This window comes from Electrophorus electricus, chromosome 7, assembly GCF_013358815.1.
Source record: "Electrophorus electricus isolate fEleEle1 chromosome 7, fEleEle1.pri, whole genome shotgun sequence".
In the NCBI taxonomy this organism is placed as follows: domain Eukaryota; kingdom Metazoa; phylum Chordata; class Actinopteri; order Gymnotiformes; family Gymnotidae; genus Electrophorus; species Electrophorus electricus.
The window spans coordinates 14,875,736-14,901,670 of record NC_049541.1 but is presented as its reverse complement, the minus strand read 5'-3'; the positions used below and the strand labels follow the sequence as shown (position 1 = coordinate 14,901,670).

General features: G+C 41.5%; 1 protein-coding gene across 2 annotated transcripts; it reads right to left on the bottom strand.

Moving 5' to 3' along the window:
* Positions 1 to 2,958: 2,958 nt before the first annotated feature.
* mdfic (MyoD family inhibitor domain containing) lies at positions 2,959 to 24,353 on the bottom strand. 2 transcript variants are annotated; one of them, XM_035528363.1, is made up of 5 exons: positions 24,138 to 24,353; positions 23,694 to 23,872; positions 21,715 to 21,846; positions 10,740 to 11,015; positions 2,959 to 4,619 (listed from the first exon to the last, which is right to left on the bottom strand). In XM_035528363.1, the coding sequence occupies exons 2-5, from the start codon at positions 23,785 to 23,787 to the stop codon at positions 4,369 to 4,371; spliced, it is 753 nt and encodes a 250-aa protein (XP_035384256.1). In that variant the 5' UTR covers positions 23,788 to 23,872; positions 24,138 to 24,353; the 3' UTR covers positions 2,959 to 4,368. The 2 variants fall into 2 exon arrangements, with proteins under 2 accessions (XP_035384256.1, XP_035384255.1); XM_035528362.1 differs by having other exon boundaries at positions 23,694 to 23,854.
* Positions 24,354 to 25,935: the final 1,582 nt, after the last annotated feature.

The window sequence follows — 25,935 nt, the reverse complement described above, 5'->3', positions numbered from 1 at the left end:
AAAACGCAAGGAGAGCTGTGTTCCTAATACATCGCAATGGATCAGTCAATCCTACTGAAACAGGTGCTCCCGGAACTTGGTGTGGAGGTAAACATTTTGAACGACTTCCAACCATTATGTGCCTTATATGTGGCTTTTATCCCCCGATCTTAAGTGCTGCTGTCATTATATCTTTGTGTTGTCACTGTCAGTAAATGTACGATTAAACAGTAAATAGTTTTAATAAAGAATATTTAGTAAAGAACCTTTAAATATTTAAAGAGTAAAGTACATATCTGAAAGCAAAAAAAGTGAAACCTGGAAATCATGTACATTTCATGTTTCACAGTTAATATGCCTTCTAAAATCAAAATACCTTTCTGAGAAAAAAAAAAACATTACATGAACAAATATTATAGCTGCTGCAAGTTGTCTTTGGTAGGCAAGCAATGGGAGCTCAAGATTCCCCCCAAAATAATGTCTTCTGAAAATCTTCTCTGATGTGGAAGGTTACTGTGCTAAATAAAAGGTTTCATGCTGACTCTTTCAATCAGGAGAGTCAGGAAAGAAACATTATCATCAATATCTCAGTGGCAACATTACCAGTACTGCTTCTGTGACATTAAATGCTTGTTTTGCTCAGCAAATTTGAGGTTTATGGATGAAGACTCCAGCTAAATATTCAGAATATAAATGACAAGAAAATAAATAAGAAATAAAGAAAAAAAACAAAACACCCATGGCCTGTGTCACAGTCAATTAAGCTCCCCAGGTAATGACCCCATTTGCATTGTAAAGTGTCCCTACGCATGCAAGCATTAACGAGGACAGGACCTGGGTAGATTCATCGAGAGCGACATTACTCAAGATCATTTTTTTCTCCCTCCTTGTCCTTCTCGTCTCTGTTTTGCTCGCCCTACTGATGGAGCTGGTGTTCCTCTTCTTACACCATACCACAAGACTGCACGTCCAAAGTCCTTCAACCTTTGACATGTATGAGAGGACAGTTATGCATTATGCATCGGGTGTTAGCTGAGGGTTTCCGTCCTTTGTGAAGTTACGACTAGATTTAGAAAGGTGAATGAGGAAATGACAGTCAGGACTCACCACACTGACAGGACTATGTATAGATATAATTGCAACACACTTTATTGCCTGAAACCAACTGTTTTTGCTCATCCATCCTTGAAAAGGACCTTGTAAAATAAAGCATTGCCGTGGATTATCTTTTCACATATCCAACGCATGCAGCATCTCAGCCTGGATTAACAGCACAGGTAAAGGAAGGGCATGATAGTCCACCTTTTTGGGCACTTTGCAACAAAGCATTAGCAGCATAAATAGTCACATTATACAATTGGGGACAAATGTTAACTGATATCTACAAACACACTCATGCAAATTTCACAAGTGATGCAACGATTGAGAAAGCAGCCACCCCCCCCCCCCCCCCCCCCCCCCCCCCCCCCCCCCCCCCCCCCCCCCCCCGAATATGTTAGAGAAGCACTCGCAAAAAAGATGTAATTTGTGTGGGTGGCTGAGGGCAGTGACTGACATTCATGTTCTACTGGGAAGAGACAGCATCATCCCAGCAACAGTGAGGTGGGTGTGGCCACAGCTCTCTAATGACTTATACTATAAAAGAAATGAGCTGAAGTATAAGAGTGCTTCCCCTCTACACAATCCCCCCCCCCCCCGAAAAACAACAAAAAACAAAAACGGAAGCACCTTAATTGTGACATTATAAGCAACAGCACAGCGAGGAGCAGACAGAGATAGGTGGGTGACTGTGAAAAGGTCACTGCACACTTACCTGGACTTCTCACCAAGCCCCCCCCCCCCGCCTTTCTGGAGCAAAAATAAATATAAAATATAACAAAAAGAATAGAGAGGACAAATCCTTTCCAACGTGAGTACAGACTGCCAATATTTCCCACAATGCAATTAATGAAATAAAATGTATCTGGGCAGACAATGTCAAAGGGAAAGAGGAGAGCGTGCTCTGGCAAGACACATCACAGACGGGGCAGTGTTGGGGCTAATTAAGAGGTTAACGGGAAAACGTTTGGCAAAGGTCAAAGATGGCCACCAGGCAGCAGGGTGGCTCTGGGCTCCCACCACCAGTAGAGGTCAACGCAGCATACTTCATTTGCATATTTCACAATTACTAGGTACAATACAGAGGTTTGGTTTGGTTTCACATATACTGATTTATTTTAATTGTAAAAAAAAAATAAAATACAAAAACAACAAAACACATTGTAGTGTTGATGGTCAAAGTAAGTAATAATCAGTATATTCTGAGATATTAAAAAGTCCAGTCAAAAGAGAAAAGGGCAATTTTCAAACTTCATGGCACAAAACTTACCCTTAGATCACTTAGAATGCTTACAATCTTCAAAGAAGAAAAGTATCAACACTGCAAGGATATTGGAAACTTTGGTCCAAGTTGTGCACTGCATACAACAAGCCAATAGACAGACATGCAAAAGCCAGATAAAGTAGTATTCACATTTTTGTAATTTCAGTTTTATGGCACATGTAGGGTACTTTAAGTAAACAAATGTTTTTTTGTTAATCAGAACTATTTTTACATGTTTTGTTTGTTTTGGCTTGTTGTAAAGTGCTAGCAGATGTTCTCTGCTGCAAAGGTGCCATATTGTTTCAAGTGCTCAATAATACTACGAAAATTACAGGTAAAATTTAGGATTACCATAAACTCATCTGCAGTCTCTACAATACACATTTCATTACAAGGAGCTTGGAGAGGATACCAACCAACTGTCCAAACTGGCATGTAATATCAGGCAAATACAGTCACCATGCAGTAGCTCAGAACTGACACATGACAGATGAGTTATAATCGTGCTCTGAGAGGCTTGAGGTCAAAAAAGCTGCTTCCAGCAGCCAGTATTGCCATATTCCATTTCTAATCATATCCTCTTGTGAGGAGTGCAGTTTAGCAAGCATGCCTTGAACAGTATTACAGAGATGAATTGGATGGTTTCACAAAGACAAAAGCCGTACCATCAGTATGATTATAACATACTATAAAAGAAAAAACAAAAAACAAAAATGAATGTCAGCGTTCCAGACTGAGGCCTATATGTACAACTGACCCCAAATGGTAAGGTAGACCGTTTTGAATAATATGTCCAGTATATGCACTTTAGGAAAGAGGAGAACGTGCTTTGGTGTTATATCAGCAGACATTTAAAAAGGACACATATAGTTTAAACAAACACACACACAAGCACACACACAGTGTCTAAGAAAACTAAATCTAAGAGCTAGCTAATGGAGAAAAAAAAAAACAACAACTTTGAAAATGGCTGGCTAATACTGATTTCTAATACTTAAAATTACCAACTGCTACAGACAGACACTGATGGTTAAGTTCCTGTAATTTTTACTATACTTAATATGCAAGATTATATGATTATTTTATGACATTTATTCACATTCCTAGATTACTTATTGTAGAACCCATGGCTAAATCATCATGGATCTTTATTTTTGACATTAAATAATGGATGCAGATTATTAGCTGTTTCTGAAGTTTTAGGCAATTGCTGATCATCCAAATCTTCCATCAACCGATATCAATCTTAGTGCAACCTCAAAAACTGTGACAAAGAGATGAATAGATGAGGTTAATGGGAGTAGGCCTTGTTACAAAACCAAAAGTGTTTCTGCACCTAACTACTATTCTGAGAATTTTTTTTTACCTTTTTCAATTGGTTGCTGCAACTTTCCGTCATTCTCTTCAAATTATGGTTAACTTATCCTCTAACTTTATGGACCTGATACAAAGCAAGCTACAGTAGACAGTGCTTTAAAAAGGCCTTAAAAACAGGCCATCACTTCAAAAACAAATCTTTTTAAGTCCAAAATAAGACTCCCATATAACACCCACAAAGCCTTGATCTCTGACAGTGTGAAAGAGTCATGTGTCTATCGAAATTACAGTGTTGTTCAGAGCAGACACAGTAATTTGAAGTGTCATTGTATACTTATAACATCTGCAAGATGCAAATCAGACTATTACACTAAGCAAAATTACACTAAGCAAGAAATAAAACATAACGGACCTCTGCACTAGGACAGAACCTACAGAAACAATAATACCTAAAAACTGGAAGTTTACGGACAAAGTTAATAGCATAAGTGACAATCATTACAATACATGTTTTATATTTGTCTTTTCATGTATGTAGTTTGTCCTCTTAAGCTTTTAAAGCATCTGCCCAAGGCAGGCAAAAGACATGCATTTTACACTAGAGCATGTGTTTCCTCTGTCACTCATTCACTCAAACACACACACACACAAACTCCCTCCCTCTACATCTGTTCTAGCTACAGGCGAACGGGGGCGGGGGGGGGGGGTGCTTATGTGGGGAAGCAGATTCCGCAGCACTCCATACAGATCTCCAGGCAGTCGGACGACTCGCAGCAGGCATCCATGATGCCACAGTCCATGTCGCAGGGGCAGTTGCAGTCATCGCCCAAGTCATCGGCACAGCAACAGCAGCAGCAGGCCTCCGAGGTGCAGGCGCCGCATGAAGCTTGCGACACCACCATGTTACACAGTGCCAGGAACTCGCAGAACAGGCAGGCCAGGATGCAGTGCACGCAGCAGTCTGTCCCCATAGCAGCGGGCATGGAAACACAGACAGACAGACACAGACACAGACACACACACACACACACACACACACACACACACCCACACACACACGGGCTGAACGGACAAAGAGGGCCTCCAGTTTCAATTGGCAAATGAGGCGAAGGATTAAAAACCCACCTCACAAACAATTTGGAAGTGATGGAGAGGCTTGAGCATGGCTCAGCCAGCAATCAGTCATCAAATGAGCACAGTTATATCCCGCTACAGAAAACCATGAGAAATAAGCATATCCATTTATTTTGATTTATCATTGCAGGCCGTATTAGGAGACTTAAGAACCACAACATAAGCGTCTGGGCGGGCGTGTGCGAGAGTGGGGAGGTGGGAGATAGGAGGAAGCAGGGAGATTCCCAGGAACGAATCCCACTTTGGGCCTGATTAGTAGCTCTGTGAATAATGGGGTTATCATCATGCACAAGAAGAGGCCTGATCACGAAAAGCTGATTAGCAGTGTCCAAGATTTTCATGGGCAAATTGCTGCACTAATGCTGCCATTTCCCTCATCCCTGATTAACATTTCACCTCTTCCGCGACCTCTTATAGGGCTGATGCACACGACTCCAGATTACAGTTGTTCAAGATGGCGTGGACACTCGTCTCTTCTGCAATATTTGCTTTCGGATGGGTTTTGTTTTCTCTTAAAGAAAATGTCATGGCATTTTCAGCCATTCTGTTCCTTTGCTGGCTAATGTAATACATTATCTGCATTTACCTAAATGGTCGCACTCGAATGCAAGCTGGCACTAACGTCACCTTGAAATAAACTACCGATACACTTCCCCTCAGGAATAGCAGCACAACTTCGGTAAGTTTGTTAATTCTATAATAATTGCCCATGGGTGTTTTCCCCTCACAGCAGATAAAAAAAACTAGATGCCACAAGCATGCCAGAATGAGTTGTGAAGATTAAAAAAAGAAATCAAGGTTATTTTTCCTAAAAAGATATTTAAAAAAATAATGAATTAGATCAGAGGCATATCACACAAATTAGTCTTGAACTAGCATCTACAGGACCAACAGAGCATCATTTCAGCTGGTACACTGCTGACTCGTTACAGCTGCAATCAACCTTGAGCCCAAAGTACCAGATCCATATTTTGGAGGAAGGGGCTTGATCTGTATTAGTATCATTCCAAAGCACACATTTGCATGGCTTTCATCAGTTCACAGTGCACCATCAAGGAGGGCACTCGGGCTCTGCAGTGAGAGGACGGAGAGAAAAGCTGAGCTTTAAGATTTGTTTAAACAAAGTGGGGTTTTTTTAGGTGGTGGAGCTGACCAACAGTGCAGCAACTCAATCTGGACACTGTTTAAACTCTAAATGTATTAAAAATGCATGTCCACAAAAAGCCAAACTGTATCATCAATTTTATGAGAAACACTGCTAAACACAGTGAACTTCACATCTGACATTATGTTCTGGCACTGTAGTAGGCAGGAGGATATAGCTTTAGTCTATAATCCACTCATTTAAAATAATTAGCACTTTGAAAGCTAGCTGGGTACAATCGGATGTGTTCACTGTGTTCCCTTAAGCAAATTCACATTTGTCCTGAAGAACTTATGAAAGTGGGCAAGAGTATCCCTCCTGAAAACAGGAAACACCTTTGTCCCAAGGTCACACTAGAGCTGCTGAGATATCTACCTCCAGCACCTTAACTTTGGGCCAATAAAATCCAATGGAGAAGAAGGCGGAGCTAGCGGACTGCACACGATTAGACTCGAGTGACGCCCGAGTGCTGCAGAAGCTGCTCGCCTCGCCAAGATGAGTAATACTTCTCACAAGTTGTTGTGTGCTCTTGTGTGCTTGCTTGTGCAATCAGTCCCTTCTTGGGCTTGTAACTCGCCATCCTTGTGCTCATGTGTTCACCCACATGGGTGTGAAAGCTTCAGTTTTTTTTTCCTGAGGTGTATTTTTTTTTAAACTCTCATAGTGATTTGTGTTATAGAGTGTTTTATGCATTCTCTTGGATGTATAATTTATGAGCAGCGATTATTATAAATCTTCAGGAATGAGAAGCTGAGTAAGGGATGCAACAGTCAGCCAGGCTCATCTCCACTGCAGAGCTGACATCGCCTTTAAGAGAGTGTCCATACTTAATGGCAGCCGTGGCCGCGGAACGCCCAGTGTGGAGAGGCCAGCAGGCCTGAGCGCCCTCCTTGCAGGAAATGGTAGGAGACATCTGGAGCTGCCCAAAGGCCAACATCAAAAAGAGGGACATAAAGCAAGACCAGTGAGCTGGGCAGAAAAAAAACCCACTCAAATAAAAGACTGACTGCTGCCTCTGAAAGCCAGAGAGAGGGAGAGAGAGATGCACGGGGGAGGTCGGCTCAACGTGTAGTCGATAAACCAGAGCAGCACGATGTAGATAAAAGTCAATTGGGGCTCTAACTACTATTTTGATAATTGATTTATGACTAAGTTATTGCTTCAACTGATCAAGCAATGAAAAGCATATAAACTATATTTTACATACATTTATATACATAATCCATATAAATAAGAACACTATAGAGGTCTAAAGTTAGACTGTTCTGCAATAGTACAGATCCCAGTGCCATTTGTTGCAAAGGGTCCACTCACTGTCAGGCTCCTACGCGATGCCTTCCTGAAGACTTTAATGTAAACTGCTCCTGTACTTCAGAAAACAAGTGTCGAGCACCACTGTCCACAGGTAGAGGCTCTTCTTTTAAACACAGCCATGCAGAATCCAAAATAGTCAATGAAGTTTTTTTATTATTGACATCATCAATGCCATTGATTAGTTGTTACTTAAATATAATGCGGTATGACAAAACACTGGCACTTTATTTTTATTTTATTTTTAATCAACATTGTCTGAAAAGGCATGCGATGTATGAGACGGATTCAAATATCTTCAAAATTTTCGTCATGAACTGAATGTGAATCTGCATGTACAAACTCATTTAAGCACACAAACATTTATGATTTATCAGTATTCGTTTGGATGTTTGGCCATTGTATAGTGTAGTGATCACGGTATAGTGATAATCATTAACCTGTGATGGATTGTGAAACTAAAAGCTGGGAAAAGATTTGGGATTTTGAGATTTGCTTGCATTCAGGGGCTAATAAGACAATGAAACAATAAACAGAGTTTAAACAGTGCCAAGCATTCCCATTATTTTGAAGTGGACTGCTGTTTTAATTGAATGTGTCAGAGGAAGTGGAACAAGCACATGCTCACAACCCAAACACACCATTGCTGAAGGTCCTATAAGCCACAAAACAAAAGATCTCTCCATACAGAACACGCTCCAGCAGGTCTGCTGTTATCACAGTTCAGTATTAGTGCCAGATGTGAGTCAAGAATACAAAAAGCAGAATCCCCCAAGTGGAGCGCTTGGACGGCTTTATTCTCTGCTTTCCGGGGTGTTTAGAAAGCTAATTTCACAGGCAACAGATTATGGTAATCCGTGTAAACGTTAAACACAACAGCTCGTTGTTTTCCAGAGGGAAATAAATACTTTAGTGAATGTATTGATTTAGCTTACATTTGTACAAATAACAGACACAAATACTGTAATGAGGAAGACTTGCTGTAATTAAGAAGATTAAAATATAACACCATTTAAAGAAGACAACTAGACTGGCCTCATTTAACAAGCCCACCATACACTTCATAAATTTTCCACAGAACTGTATACAGTATGACATCTGAAATGCTTGAAAACCTCAGGAGGAGGCAGAGTGTCTTCTGTGTCCTACTGCTGAGGAAAAATTCCTCAGTCCCTTGAGCCCTGCTATCCTGCCAACTAATCTGCTGCCTAGAGCACCAAATATTAGTCCACTTTCTACTCTGCAGTTGTTATTTATAGCCACATCCAACAAGAACAATAACAAATGTTATCTGTGAGAAGGGATGTTACGATTTTGAAATTGTCATGTTACAATAACCTAGTCTAAAAATATCAGTTTCAAATTATCATGTATTAATTAACACAAGCCGATGGTGAAAATTAACACCAACTATTACCAAGTTTCTTTGAACATCCTTTCTACAAAAAAGTCATTGTTGTTAAATTATGTCAGGACTTGCATATCAGTAAGAGAAAACCGACCAGCTTTTAATTATTACAGTGCTTTTTTGATTTGTGTTTTTAAGGCAATGACTTTCAATCCACAGTTTTGGTGGGGGTTGCAGGCAGGTGGTACAAAAGTACACAATCCTGTATTTTTGATAACATGTTTTAAGTACTTATCACATAGTTGTTAAAGCCTGAAACAAGGAGTGATGAGAAGAAACAAAAAAAAAAACAAAAACTACACCGAGCAAAGAAAAAAAAAAAAGTATATACTATATATATATATATATATATATAGTAATATATAATATATATATAGAATATATTATAATATATACTAATAAAAATCTGACCAGCACAGTCCATAGGCACAGCTAACTTTAATATCCAGTTTTTGCTTGGGGGGGTTTATGGTCAGCCATATCATGTTTACTATATGCGAATACAACTATTAACTGACAAAGTTCACAAACATATGCTCAGATAGTGGATTATTTAGCCCAGAGGGTCTTCACTGCAGTCCAAGGTGCAAGTCAATGGTCAGGTAACTTGTCTAATTCTAATTCACCACTAACTGTGATTCTCTGAACACCAACAACCCTTGAAAAGGAAAAATATATATCTACCTTTTTTTTTTCTTTCTTTTTTTTTTTTTTTTACCTGAAGTGCTTCCCTGTAGAGTCTGAGAAATAGTTGATAAAACATGAGTTAAACTCTCTAGCTACCTGGCTAGCTAATAAACAGCCCTGTTGGCTTGTTAACAATTACAAGCTCACAATTACAAGTCCTGAGCAGCCAAAATAGTTTCTCCCCCCCCCCACACACTGGGCAAAGTGGAACATGCTAGATTACTAATAATTGGAGTATGTCCCACATTACTACTCTGCGAGTTAGAATTAAACTGTCTCCAACAAAGCCATTAAATAATGTTAGAGAAAATAATAATTCTTGGATGTAATCCATCTGTAGAACTACTGACCTAATTCTGTAATTAATGGGAAAACCATGATCCCTCTTCACCAGCAACATGGTATGCACTGTGGTCTTCACTGCTAGCCACTGTCTACCGTTACCTTAGCAACATACCTAGCTAGACAGTTACGGCACAGATGTGCTACAACTCCAACACACTTCAACAAAGGCGTTCAATCAGTCGGTCAACGTGAGAGAAAATGCATCTCCTAGGCTGGCCTGCTATATGGACTGGCAAAAAGACGTTACTGTCAGATCCAAGGGAAAAAAACGCAGGCATAGTTCATTCTGCCAACATCACCTAACTGTAATAGCGATGAGCCTGTGGCAAGGAACCACTGACTCACACCTGTCTAATTTTGTAGTCAATAACTTTACTATCAGGTTAAACAAATGATGTGCCAGATTAAATCTGTAACTCTGTTCTGCTGAAAAATGGAAATGAAAACCCCGATCCCCCACATGTGTTATTAATATAGGAAACACAGGTCTAAAGGCAAAAGAGAGGCCAGGCAGACAGGGAGGTGCTTATGAACTGTGGAGAATGGGCTGGAACAGGAAAGAGATGTGGGGTGGGGAACCAGAGAGTAGCTCTTAATGAGGAGACGCTGGGAGATAGGAGAGTGAGGGCCCATGCAGAGGTGGGGCTGACACATCACAGACCTCCCCCCAAACACCCCCCCCCCCCCCCCCCCCCCCCACACACACACACACAGACCTACCTTGTTAAAAGGTCACACCTTGGTGACCATTGCTAATGCAGTGGTGAGCTCCCTCATTACCGTGTTCACTTTATCATCAGAGCTGACAAGGTGCTAGCTGCTTTTGGGATAATCAAAGACCTCATGCACGTTTATGCTCATGGACAACAGCACACAACCAGAAAAAAAAAGTCAGGCATTATGTTTTGAGAACTGAAATGTGATGAGTCAGTGTTTAAAAAAATAGCTTGGAGAAAGTTAGTTCATGCAGAAACAAGAGCTCAAAAGGGTCAAGTAAGCATGTGAATGTAAGTGTGTGTGCGTGTTTGGAGGGGGGTGATAGTTATTATTACCCTCTGGAGAGGAGGGTTTGTGGGAGCCTGTGGAACTGCCTTTGCTCCTCCTGCTGCTGTCACTGTTCACAGACAGGCTGGAGCGCAGTTTCCTCTGCATGCGCTGAGAGACAGGGGACGGGTGTTTCCTGTGCTCGGAGGACGAGGCAGCAGCAGGCTGCGCAGCCCCGTGGCCATTACTGAGCCCTGTGTGGAGGCCAACCTGCAGCCGGGCAGCCTCTCCCTCACCAGGCTGCTGCAGGCAGGCTGCTGGGTGAGGAAGTGGCTGAGGTTGAGCTGGGGGGGGGGGGGGGGGGGGGGGGGGGTAGACAAAGGGAGAGAGGGAGAGAGAGAAACAGAGAGAGGTATTTATAATCTTGTCCGAGTTATAGAATAATGGAAGCATTGTATTATTACTTAAAACTCTGGGACAGATGGCAGAGGTTATTCCGAAACTATCTATATTGTAAGTAGGAGAGATGTAACTGTAAGTCTAAGGACTTACCACTCTGGAATTTAATGTCAAAATAGCTTTTGAATATCCAAATACCATTTTACTTTCTTGCAATTTTTTTTTAAGACAACACAATGCTACACACCCTGCCATGAAGGCAATGATCCTTGTATCCAGCAGATCTCCTCTGAGAGACCACAGCTGAACTATTGCAATTTATTGTCATTAGCAGCTTGAACAAGATGCACTACAGAGTCTGATATTTTGTACAGTGTTATCGTAGGCCTCTTTTGACACCCTCTGGATAAAGAAAACATCGTGAACTAGGCAAATGACTTGACGCAACACACATGAGGCTGGAGGAACAGCCAAAGTTAAGATGCAAAGGTTAAGTTGCACAGCAAATATCCAGATACTAAAGACAAAAGCCACAGGCCACCTTTCAGCACAGAGCGAAGGGAGCCGAGGCATTTGCTGTGATCCATTATCAGAGGTCAGTCCGTCCAGAAGACTGGCTCAGGCAGGTAAAGGCTCAGAGGACACCCCCCCACCCCCCCGATCTCGTCTCATCACACACATCGCGCTGCCTCTCTGCTCCAGCACTTACAGTCTTCACACGTGTGACAGGAGCGAGGAGGTGCTGGACCGGGAGCGGTGGCATTTCCAGCAGTAAGAGCTCCTCAGCCTCCTGCTCTACTGGGAGCTCTGCCTCCCTCTCCATCTGCATCAGAGAAGGAGCCACAGCACACTCACTTATTGAGCTCCTTTGAATTATTCATCTCTTTCTTTCTTTCTTTTTTTAACAATTCTGTACATTTTCAGGTTTCCGATGCCCCCCCCCCCCCCTGCCTTTCTCTTACAGCATTTTGTGGACTCATGTAAGGTAGCAGCCCATGCGATGGTAATCACAAGCCAACTTCTGTGACAGCCCGCAGCGGCGGGTTTATGTGCCAAATCTCTGAACTTCTCAGAATGGATATGTATGGCCAACTCTGATTTGTCCTTCCCCCCTCAGTTCTTGATATTTCGACGGAACACCAACATGTGCAATTATTGTTAACAAGAGGGGAAAATATGCAGGCCATTGCTTTTTAACAGTGCATCACGGAGGGAGCTGAAAGACAGGAATGTAAATGGAGCAGCGCAATTAAACAAAGCCAGTGTCTGGCGCGTCCTCCTGCAACCAATCTACATGCATGCACTCGCAAACAAATACGGACAACTGGGGCCAGGTTTCTGGAAGGTTCCACAAGCCACAGATGTCCAGCAGAGAAGACGGTCAATGAGCTCCTGCCTAATATTCTATGCAAGTTTAGTTATTCGTGTTTCAAATTAACTTCAAAGTGTCGAGGGAACCAGAAAAGAATCAGTTCTAACTTTGTGCATTTCCTGTAATGTAGTCAGGTCTGATTAAGGCTTTGATAAATGAAACTTCATATTGCTCTAGTAACTCTCAAGGCCTGCCATGCACACACACAGATAAGCTGAAGTCTACATCAATTGGAGCTCAAACAGAAACGTGACATGTTTACTACCAGACAGTATCCAAAACATGCCTACTGTACATTTTAGAAAGTGCAGTGTAGTGACATCGTTATTGCTCGCAGTCACTGGTCGTGGCGCCAGCGCTTGGCAGTTGTTTTGACTGCACCACTTCCAGATAAGGACTTTACAGACAGACATGCGCGACAACGTCTCTGAACTTCCTCTCCGAGCTGTCCATCCCCGCCTCAACGAGGCCACACACCGGTCCAGATACGGCCCGGCTGACACTGCCAAGCAATAAGTTTGCTTCTGCTTTTAAGAAAAGACATGCTTTCAATTTACAAACTAAAAATAGTTATTAGGAAACCACTATATAAATCAGCAGAGTGTCTAAGTGGCAGTTTAGGTTTCCGATTCACTAGGAGGCCTCAAAAGTGTAAGCCTGTGAACTGACTCAGGTCAGAGCAGGTTACACACAAGTATGCACACACACACGCACGCACACGCACAGATGTTGTGGCTAAAGAGGTAGTCAGAATAAGTGTCAAAGAACTCCAAGGAACAAAGACAGGAACTGGTCTCTGTTGCAAATCAATGCTGTCTTGGGTAGTAATATGACACCCAGAAGCAATGCACCAAGTACAATGCCACCTGAATTGTGAATAATACCTTAAGCTTTAAAGTAATAGGTATTTAAAATTAAACAGCTGCAACTGACCAGAAAAACACAGAGCACCCCAAAAAGTGCTTGTACACAAGCTGACATGTTGCATTACAACACCACGTTCTGGTGCAGAGCAGAGGGTCAGGGAAAGCCAGCTCAAATTGGACTTCTAACTGCTCGGTTTCCAACATATCAACAACTGTTGAGAGTGTACATTTGTAGTTGAATAATACATGGTATTCCTCTGCACACTCTGTCAAACACATCACAGGCAAACCGGGGGGTGAGTGCTTCTTGACTGTCTAAGCAGCATCCCAATTTGGTCCCCTGTATCTGACAGGATGAAATATCCTGGGAGCATTTTTAAAAGGCCAGTGTTTGATGGATTCATGAAGAACACACAAATATAATTGCCATTTGTCACTGTGTGTTCGGCGGCTCCCCCACACGGGGCCTGTGCGAAGGGCGCCTGGAGAGAGCCGGCTGTGTGGCTCCACCGCTCCCTATGTAAAACTGTGGATAAACACCCTCGCTTTTGTGTCACAGAAAATAGCTCTGCTGGAAGAATTCAAAATTGTACCCCAAAGACACATGGGGGAGAGCGTCACAGACCTCCCAAGAACGAATATGTATGAACGTGAATGGCGAGGAGCAGCATAAACAAGGCTGGGAGGAAATCGGTCAGGTGGGAGCGTGGAGGCGCGGGGTGAGAGGGGCACGCACATGCTCTCATTTGCACTATTCTCAGTGGAAAGTCCAACGGTAAAAAGAGAACCATATTAGAAAAAGAGGGGGAAAAGGTAGATCCCACGATTTTGGCTCTCATGTAGCATCACATCCTACGCATGGATTCGTTTGCGAAGGCCAGTAAAATGCCCATCCAACAGAGTGCACAATAATCCCGCCGTATTTCACTTGTCCTCAAATCCTGCAGCTAAATAACACTTATTTTATCATACCTTAAGGTCTGGATATTTAAACCAATAACAGTGTATCCGTTACGGAAAAATAAACATCAGGGGGCAGAAAGAAGTGACAGCGTTAAGCAGGCTACATGAAACTCCAGTCAAACATGGAACCAAAAGAGTTGCAGACCTTTCCATACAACTGAAATCTCTTCCTAACTGAAACTCTAAAAGAAACAGGCTTCAAAGTATTGCATCAACACATCATGCAAATAATCAGTCTGAGAACAGCTTCAGTTCTTCACTGTCTTTGCATACACTCAGTAAAAAACAACCCACCCTTCATGGAAAAGTGTTAGAAAGTTATATTGTCAAATAACAAACATACCATATAGGGTGTCCTCCTTAGGTGATCTCTTTTTCATAATGTTACTATAATATAAATATAATAGAAATACTTCATTAATGCTCCTGTGGGCCTGCCAGTCTGATTGAAATGCTAATTTGTAAATGTGCGCTGACCCAGCAGGCGAGCACCCGTCTCCTACAGAAACAGCCCGGGGTGATGTTTCTCCTCCAAACAAACACCTATGGCATGCTCGCGCCTTTCAATCCAAGGGGATCTCTCATGTCTATATTTATAGCAACAACACTACGAGAATTATGTTGCAGAAAATGTAGAATGAGTATTATTACAAAAAGTTTCTGATTGAAAATTTCCTTCGGCACATCAAAACTCATTTATGGGCTGACCTTGCAACTTGGCAAGGACTTCCTTTATTGAGCAGTGGATTTTAGAGGAGAGCAAAAAAAAAAAGTCCCCAAATAGTGTCCTCGGGACTGGCACACAGAGTATCCATTTCTGCCTCGACTCCGTCAAAAACAAATTACAAAAATCGCTCCTAACGGTCACATAAAAGAGCTTTGTATACCAAGAGGTTTCAGTGTATTGTACAGGTTTGCACAAATGATTCTTGGATCACTAATATCAGTATTAAACATTTTTTCTGGGTCTTTTAATCATGTTAATTCCCTTTACTGTTTGGAGTAAGCAGAATGGAAATGTCATATTACAAGCACCTCCACATTTTTGACTTGTACATTATCTCATTTCTGAGAAAGAACCCCCTTCACATTTGATTCTACTAGCACTTCTGCTGGAGGAAATGGCAGTCAGAATTACACAGCTGTTTTTGTGTCAGAGTGTACTTTTAATTCTCTGTGACAATCATTTAAATTTGGTCCTTCAAATGAAACCTTCTGTAAAGGTCTCACACTCTAGAAGGTGTTTGACATTCCAAGTCACCCTTTTCACACTAATTCTCTGTCTGTCTGTCTGTCTCTCCCCCCTTCTTAAACAATGACAAGGAGAGCCGGGCATTTGGGATTTGCTCATTTCAAATCTGGGAATGTGGCTGCTGACTGAATTGGGGTGGGGGGAAAAAAAAAACAAAAAAAAAAAACGCCCCCTCAGACTTTGTCCTGCTTAATTACATTTTACAGTGTATACAGCAACTGGAAAGACAAGAGCAAGGCTTCATATGGAAGAACTATTCTGCTGCTCAAGGGGAAATGGAGGAAATCATCAATCATTCTTTGATTTCAACAGTGTATTTACTATAATAAACATGTCTGACTGCTTCAGAAATCATTACTCACTCATTCAATGCGGGAATTCACATTGAAGGAGATGCACTGAGAAAAATCATTCAGCTTTAAAGAGTCAGAATCTGGGTTCTTTTTTTAATCACGAAGCTAACTGAAAAGGCCCCCATAACAAACTGAGACAAAAGATGGGAATAACAACGGCATTTTCCTTTCTTTCACCTTAATTCTTCACAAGTTCAAGATCAACCCTCCCTTCCTTCCAGTCCATTTCCACCCTGAGGGAACAGAAGAATGCAGTAAACGCAAAACTTCTTCACGAGTGCAGTTATAAAAATGCACATCTTGTACAGATTTAGCTTTTTACAAAGCTACCACATTTTCTCAGAAGATCAATTATGACGTGACTCAAACCAGGCCTGGGGCTGCAGCAGGGCAGCATGTGCCGAGGGTGCTCCACCCAGACGACTCAGAACAACAACCCAGCAACACGGGCACGAGAGGCGAAAGGGGGAGGGACGCATTTTCAGTTCCAGCTCCTCGAATGACTCACAGATTCCACTAAAAGCAAAAAAAAAAAAAAAAAAAAAAAAACTTAGAAGGAGTTGCGGTCTCACAGAAAAAGTGCAGCCCATGCAGCTGACGGAGGCCTTGCAAACAGACACGGGTCAAGTCTTGTGCTGGTTACCATGAAACAAAAGAGGGATGACCGCATTGGACCTGGGAGGGAAGAAGCACTTCTCCCCATACCAGTAGGGCCTGGTCAGTTCATAAAACAATACCTATAGACATGGTTCCTTTATTTGCTCGGTGTCAATCTCTAACATTAACAGCGCTAATGTGACAGCTGTGGGTCAGTGAGCTCTGGCTTTGGGGTGCCAATCAAGGCCTTAAGCTCAGGAATCAGGCTAAAGGACAGAGGTGCTGTGAGTGGCTTTCTAACATGAGGCGGCTGTATCGATTTTCGCCATGGCAGGGCGCACCGCCTGCGCCGGGGCCGAACGGAGCCTCCTCGGCTCCCTGGTCACCCCCCAGTGATCAGAGGCCTGACAGAATGACCTACCAGGGAGGCAGTGAACCTGCAAACACACAAGGCCAGAGGGGGCCACATCACCAGAGATCTCGGTAATAGAAAAGGGGTTTAACCTTAATGTTGAAGCCAAAACCCTGTTAGAAGGCCAGTAATCCCCCTTGCTCTGCTCTCATTTGAAGTGTTTTTTTTCCCTTCCTTTCCTCAGTAAAAGGCATCACCCCGTGTTGTGAAAGGTTTGGATGCTGCTAAGGCGGCTCTCTGTCTCTGTAAAAGTTGTGGATCACACAGAAGAACAGCTCTTTGTAGACCCCGAACACCACAGTGTGGATTCACATTGTGTTTTCTGTGCAAATGACTCAGACCCATGTCATATTTTCACGTGCAAATAACTTTCAGAATGCAGAATGCAGCTTCTCAGAATGCAGCTGTGGACCACTTCTGGCCAGGACAGACAATGACAATGCTTTGACATTACAGTGTCATGTGACTGCTGAGACGAGTCAAGCGTAGTAACATCAGGAAACTTGAGGGGAAAAAAAAAAAGTTCATTGATGACTGTGAGAGATAATAAACGAGACTGAACACAAGGATATTTTTATAAGAGCCTTATTTTTAGCATTAGTAAAATGCTAATTAAATTCTCAAAATGTTCCATATAAATTGTATCTGCACCTAAGACAATGAGGAAATAATTACCACGAGGTAGAATCACAATGGCCATTTTAATCAACCCCAGTGCTAGCATTTCACCATATTTCTACCGTTTTTGATTCCATGACCCACTGCGATGTAATCACTTGAAAATTAGCCCCCTGTTCTAATGGGCCCTTGCTTTGGTGACACGTGATCAGAGATAAAATTAGCATCTTGTGTAACAAGAATAAAGTCATTGTTTAATAATAAAACATTCAATATACACAGGGCTAAGAGGAAAGAATTTGCTTTTATATTTTTTGTATAAGACATTCACACTTACATTTTGTTAGCTGAAATTTGTTAGCAGAGCAAAGAGGTCAGGGATTCTGCCTTCTGTCATTTACTTAAAGTAAACAAGAATTCAATAAAAGGACCTTTCCTTTTAGGGATAATATAAGTCATAATAATTTTGCAAACCAACTGACAACTTGGACTAGCTACGTCCACTGCAAACTATGGTGCTAAAGTTAACTGGAAGAAGTTGGCCTTCCCTGTGTCTTTTCCCCCCAAAGTAAGCCAGATAAACTCATGCTCTTAGAATTAAATGGGCACAGCTATGCAGTTTTTGTGAGCACAGACATCCCCACCCCGCAAACTCCCAGTATTCTTAAAGAACACAACCTTGGTACCTTAATAAGTAATCCAAAACGCCATGCCTGAGCTACTCTTGTCTAAGGGTACTGAACCAAAATAAATGGTCATTAAAACTAGGGAAATCACACAAATATAGCCGAATAGAGCCATTAGCACAGTTACTGAACTTTTAGTGTTCTAGGCTAACAGGTCAAAGAATGATGTCATCTCAGAGGATTCCACAATGCAACACCTTGACAGTAAGAATGCCTATGATGGAAGGCTCTCTTATAACTGGTTACTAGACTTTATGAAGACAACCAAGTCTTTTCACAAGCATTTTGCTTCAACACAGAAGGCCTGCAAGGCTACTTGCCTTTTTTCCAGCTATGAATGCACAGCTACTCATTAACAGGACTGATCAATAACAACAAAACAAATTGCCATGGTAATGTAATAACATTAAATCATTTAACAGTTAAACTAAACAATTGACAGAGGTCTTCAGAGGAAAAAGCCACTGCTTTTTTGGGATTACACATACCACAGTCTGTTTATGCCTCCAAGCATGTATGAGTACAGAAAAAAACAGTTAGACAGGTAGCAAATATATTAAAATGTAAGCAAGAAAAGGACACAGTGTTGCAATTTCCAAAGGAATGCACTTATTAATATATATAAATCAACAACAGAAAAAGTTTTTTAAAAGTTGTGCTGACTACACAGAGGAAATCTTAGGCCCTGAACAAGTCAGTCAACTCTCAGAGAGTATGAGAGAATCTCATCCAGCAGGAAATTAAAATGAAAATACTATAAGTGACCAGTCAAGAGATTTCCTCACGATTTCCTGCCCTGTCGCAAGATATGAAAGTTCTAATTATCACATTGTACAATCTGATTGGTGAACTTACCACACCAATCAGTGCAGTGTCTACCACCCCAGCTCTCTCACTAGCTGTACCTCAGGCACCATGTCAGATCGAGCTAAAGCCCTTTCCATCATCCTCAATTTGTTTGACATCCCCTTGTACATTTTACAACCTGACACACATGTTGGAGCCCATCATCAATACAGACATTTGGCTTCTATGATTATATGAAGAGCCTCAAATGTAGTCCAGTAACATTCCCAAAGGAATACCACCTTACCCAGTATCTCATGCATCAGTTATCTGCACCGGAATGGGATCAATCACAACACTGAGAGAAGCAGATGCCCCAAACCCAGCTTGACAGGAAAGACAGACCCAGTACCTGGCTGAGGCAGGAATACACCTGCTGATCAGCCCTTTGTTTAAGAAAACACGGCCTGATGATGTTCCTTTGGTTTGGTGGAAAGAACAAGAACTAAACTAGATAATTAGAAGACACACTAGAAAATGAACAAAATGAGAGTAAGCTGGGAAAGTTAACAACTTAGAAACCAAGAGCGGCTGTGTCAGACGCAAACAGTGCAGCAACATATGCACGGATGGAAGCAATCAGGTGATATTAGCAGTTCTAGACACCCTAAACTTCTCTGAGGAAAATAATTTATCCACAGGAAAACTAGTCTAATATTTCAGTTAGAAGAAAGTGGGGGATTTTCTTTCAACAACAGTGAAGTCTGACCTTTGTATATCTGGTGACACATGGATTTAATTGTGTCCTGTGGACAGCTGAGTTTTAGATCAGTTAAAAATGCAGCATGCACACCTGCATGTAAGGGTGATGTTAGAGATTGTCAGTGCCAAGTCTGAGTGTGTGGGTGTGTATGACAGACAGAGACAGAGAGAGAGAGAGATGGGCAGACCAAGGGAGAGAGAGAGACAGGGAGGGACAGACAGAGAGAAACAGAGAGAGAGGTTTTTATAATCGCCTCCGAGTTACAAAAGAATTCTTTAAGCTGGCAGACAATATTGAAGACAGACTCTATGGCAAGGTACCCAGGTTTCTTGTAATAACCAGTAATGTACACAATGGAACTGGGTGTGTCAATTTTCCCAAACACAAGTGGCCAGTCCAATCACAACCTCTGTTTTCCTAATTATTTCCTACCAGTACAATGGGATCTCGGGAACAAGAAATCCTTTCTATCTGAACCCATTTGATGTAAAACACTGCAATTTTTTGCAAACTTTTCATGTTAACATGCTTAGAGACAACTGTAATAACTATAGTTCAATCCATCTATTTCAATCCATCATTTGGTTTATATTGCAGCCCAGATGCCTAAAATGTATAATGATTTACCAGGTGAGAGGCTCAAGTTCTAAAGTTGAGATTCCCAGATCCAGGGCGACCGGGGCCAAACCACAAAAGGATATCCTTACTCATTCAGCTCTTTGGGCTGCGGCTTTGGCAAGTGAAGCCCATGGAGAAATGTCAACTATTAGCCAACCCAACTGTAGAAGGAAAGGCGGGAAAGTTCGGTTCAGCTTCGTAAGGCCCTCGTCAGTTCGCCATATGGAATAAAAAATGGCAGATGATGGAGATGAGAGTTTAGCACACATCCACCATTTGCATAATCACACTCGACGTATGATAGAGCTACAGCCCAAGGGAAAGACTAGCAGGGCCCAAGTAAATAGATGTAGGAAAGTTTCAAATCAATTACCAGCAAAGAGTGTAAAGATTAAAACCACTTCAATTTGTTTTCTTGAAAAAAAAAACAACCGTGCCAGTTCCCAGAACCACAAGCATTGTCAAATAAGCTGCCAACTCTTCATATGCATGCTGATAATTCCTCACAAGTTCTTATCACAAAATTTGCATGCTTTGTAGTTTGTGGGCACAGTATCTCTCACCATGGACACAATCATACAGAATCTGTTTCTTATACCTAGTGTATATGACTGATAATTAAGCTTTCATCTTCCCATGCATTTTGACAATGCTTGACAAGGTTCACCACAACTACAATCTCGTTGCAAGCTTCCATCAAATTAACCAATGTTAAGTCAAGAAAAAAAAATCTAACTCCAAATAGAATAAAAATAAAGTAAGAATTGTCCATAGAACAGTAGGTTTCAATGACTATGGGGCCTGGCTCTATATAACAATACAAACATTATTGCAAACTTACATGTACATATATGATGTATATGATTGCTGTAGCTTTATAGGTGCAGAGTGGACCTAGCACTCTTGTGAGACAAGTTTAAGGGAAGTTTGCACAAGATGTATATTCTAGAAAAACTGCCATTTTGAGATCAACTTTTCTGTCAAAATAAGAATATAAACAGACTGTTACAAGCAAGGTGATGGCATCAGGAACCACTTTCTTTTCACCATTTCAGTCTGTCAGTTCTGGTATATGTTGGCTGGTAACCAATGCCACACTTCAACAATGCAAGCTCAAAAGAAACAAAAACAAAACAAATAAACAAAAACTATTTTTAACAGCACTGAATCTATATTATGACATGACTTATGGTTACAGAAACACAAAAATAATTAGATAAGCATTCTTATCTACTTTTGATCAATCATGAAATCCTGTGCAACCATAATGGTATAATCAGGGAACTAAGAGAAAGCTAAGGAATAAAGCATCTACTGTGGACCATAACAAACCAGGACAAAAGGTAGTCAACACTTACATTTTACAAGGTCATTTTGACAGTGGTTCTCTTCCAGCCTATCCCCCTGGACATCAGAGTTTTCTCTAGAGGAAGGAGTCCTGGTTGTCTCTCTGGCGTCGGACGGTTCATTAGCATCATTCTGGCATGTGTCTTTGAAAGCATTAAAAAAACGTGATGAAACCCAATGAAACTTACAAATGTCACCAGCAACCCCCCACCCCCTTTTAAAATGTTCTCACTTACTTCAAGATAGCCAAGCATGCAAAAGATAGAAGCTAAGATTGGCTCAGTATCAGGAAGAGAAATGGCAGCTTTTATTTGCCAGATAAAATTAATTCATTTGGTGAGTGGTTGCACAACAGCATGTGCAGATCAGGAAGGGAACTAGCCAGAACTCTGAAGTTCATTTTCTCAACTCTGCCCCTGTATATACAAGACCTGCCAAAGTATTTATAACCATAAAATTATAAGCATAAAAATTCTCTAAAATTAGAAAAAGTATATGGATAAATCCTACCTACACAAAAAGGACAAGCTGTCTTTCAAACACTGAGCTTCAAGAATTTCAAATGACATGAACTTAATTATGAAAAAATAAACGCTACCTGTATACTTCTTCTTAGACTATGGTTTGATGCACATTTGAAAATGATCAACACAGTATAAACAGCTTATTTCAAGGTAACCTGATAAACTTCCCATATGTAAGAGATTTGTTAAGAAGTCAATTTAAAATCACTGTAACATTCATAAATAACTTTCATACATTTATTTAGAGTCATCACGCAACAAGTGACAAAGTATTTAATTTGTCCTCTTTGTCTGCAGTAAATCCTGCGCATTAAACGCTCCGGCTGAAGTAATTCATTATGACCGAAGTAGCTGTATTTAAGTTTTCCTAATGTTCCAGTGGCACTGATTAAATGGAAGCATGGTAAAAAACACGTTCTCGTTCAAGAGTTAGCTTATACTATGAACAACACCAGCACTGTTTCTCTTCCTCCCATGGTTTGGAGTCAGCTGTGTGGGTCCACAGTGAGGAGAATGAACTCTGAGTCAGCACCATAACACGTCTTCCTTCCTGACACATCCGCTGCATTTGCTGTAGTTTTGTGTGTCCCAGAGCATTGCTCATTACACGAGGCAAAAGGGAGAAGGCTGACATGCTACAGCAGTTTTAGATTCATGCCGTTAGAAGAGCCCAGAGCTGATTTATGGAAAGCCTTTACTCAGACAGTGACTTCCTGAATCGATGCACACTTCCAGCGCAGTCGACTTGTGATGCATCGCAGTATTTACTGATTACAATTTGAAATAAATTGGTCTATTCTTTGCACATGCAGTCTCCAGAGGAGGGAAATCCAGTCTTAAATGTGAGGCTCTAAATATCCTGTGAAAATCCATTTGCCAGACCATGCCTGTGATTGCTTACTTTGTCCTACTTTGCTATTTCTGACAGTACTGTAATGATGACTGGTATAAATAGGATGCTTAATGGTTCAGTGCCTTAAAATAAAAAAAAAAAAAAGAAAGAAAGAAAGAAAAATCCCAGGCTTAGTTTGTATGTGATAATCTCATAAGCAACTAGAAACTTAATTAAAAACTATAATTGGCAGTGGTTCCTGCTAATAGTCACTAAAGCTTCCCTCAATCCTTACTGAAAAATAATGAAAAAATTATCCCCCACTAATAGAACCACCCAAATATGATTTGATTATATCAGACGGCAGGTGAGGAGTCTGCTGGATATTGACAACTTACATAGACTTGGTCTAACTTATGTATCAATACCAGTTTATACAGAACATAACTGGCCTACACGTACAAGTTTACAGGCAACATGTTAAGGCCTATTCCTATGAAAACAGACCACTCTTTGCAGGGTAACGTCAACGTGCTGTTAGATGAGACTTCATCTCTAAGGATTATTTAAATTTAAGCGATGTGTAACCTAAATCTTACGAAAAGCTCTCAGAATAAGACATTGTGGCGCTTACCTTGTGAGTTAGCCAGAAGCAGACTGGGCTCCTGCTGGAGTTGCTTCTCCGGCCCCGCAGGCCCCTCCGGAGGTAAAACTGTCTCCGCGGACATGAGCCAGAACTCTTGTTAAGACACAGTACACACCCGGGGAAAAAGGCTCCTGAATCAGTCGTTGGCCCTGTCAGAAGAGCGTAAACTATGGAGAGTGTGCGAACATAATACTGTATCAAAAGCATGAGTGCGTTAGTGAGTTAGTTACACTTCTCTGCTGCTAAGAAAAGTGACGTCAGCTTGCAAAATGTCGTTAAGTTAGTGGAAAGTTTCTTTCTCTCCGTAAAAATGCAACTCGCTCACGTACTTTCACGCAAACATAATACCTCTGTGGACAAGGTAACAAGTCAATATTTCTTAGTAAATTTTCAGATTACACCTAAACGAGCAGAAAAACACTGACAGTATACCTTTCAAACATGTCAACTCCCCAACAACCCAAGTGTGACTTTTCCCAAGTAAATCGCGTCCCGTTCCAAATTTCAGAGTTACCGCCACATAAAAGATGTAAAAGTTCAAGTAAATGCAAAAAAATCCTTTGCAAAAAGTAGTCCCAGTCAACAAAAATCCTATGTCATAACGTTTCAGACCGCCTTGCTAGTTCGCTAAGAAAGTTGAACTGAAACATTTTTCATCATATCCGGATTCCGAAAAGCCCTCGCACCCGCGCGCTCAGCCAGCTGCAGAGAGCCAGCATCCCGATGTACTGAGGGAAGTTTTCATTTAGATATTCTATCAGTTTACAAGAAGTCGTCTTGCACGGGTGTTTTTTTTTTATTATTTAGAATTCAGGAAACAAATTATTTTCAAATAAATAAATAAAAAGGTTTCGGCTTTTTATGGACACCTCCCAATGCAGTATTTGTTTTGTGTGTGTGTGTGTGTGTGTGTGTGTGTGTGTGTGTGTGTTGCTCATAACTTTTTCAATACTCAGACTTTTAACTGTCTGCGTACATAGCCTTTACAAGTAGCTTTGAGCGCTATCACGTTCACACTTTCTCATGATAGCTTTGCTAAGGATAAAGTCCATAAGCATGGAAATGGGTGATTGATGTGAAATATGCCCTCCTCATTGACTCAGTGAACTCCATTTTCTGCTCCTAATGCAGAAATCACTCCAGGTCTCTGGCATAATGATTTACGATGAATCTGTGTCAATGTTGAACTCACAAACCCCACATAATCCATCTTACAGCAATGCGCCATTCTCCGTTTATAAGTGTTGAATCTATTACTGCGCTGATTGGTAATAACTCTCTGCCTCGATGCCCCTTGGATGGTAATTACTTAGACACCGATATTCCCTGAGACCCTGCACCAAAGTTAAAAAGCCAGCATCAGCGGAGATGTTACCTGACCCTGGACATCCTCGGTTATCTGTTTAAAATCACCACAAAGCGCCTTCATCGCCGTGCACACAGCAGACTACCACACAGGCAATAGAACATCACACTCTCCTAATTGGTTTAATGCCACATGCTTCTTTAGACTAAATGAACCCTGCACTTGAATATTTCAGTATGTGATGCTTACGCGGGGAGATTGTCTAAATTCCATGGCGACGCTGCTGACAAACATTTATCGTGTGTTAAATCGTGTGTTAAATCGTGTACCGCTGAGAATGAATAAGCAGTGGAAGCCACAGCGTGTCAGGCCGTCACCTCGTGTCAGCGACGTGTCAGCGACGTGTCAGAAGTGCATCTGCCGCAGTCACATCTCCGAAGAGACAGGGAACGTCTCTATTGACTGGAGTTTGTTTGGCAGCATGCCCGACTGCTGAAGGAGTGCCAGAGCATGGGTAATCCTCCGTGGTGGCATCTCTCCAAACGCTGGGGCGCACAGTGCGTGCATGCAGCAAACCTAAATCTCGCCACTCCAGCACCACTGAGGAAAGCCACATATGTTTTAGTAGGTTTTAACCATTTCAGTGAGCACCGACACAGGCCTTTAGCCTATATGGATGCGGCATCGGCATTCAGAAGATCAGTGTGACCTCCCACGCCCGTTTTATTCATTCACTACATACACCCAAATCGTAGTCATTTTTTTTCCTCTTGGGTCACCATGTAGTTACCAAATTTCAAGAACTTTCTCTAACTTCTACAGCCTGATCAGAGTCAAAATTTTAGCACTCAATTATGGCTGTTATTTAAAAAGGAGGACAAATTGCTTCAAAGCAGGCAGGCGCGTGTTGTTGGTGGTGGTGTG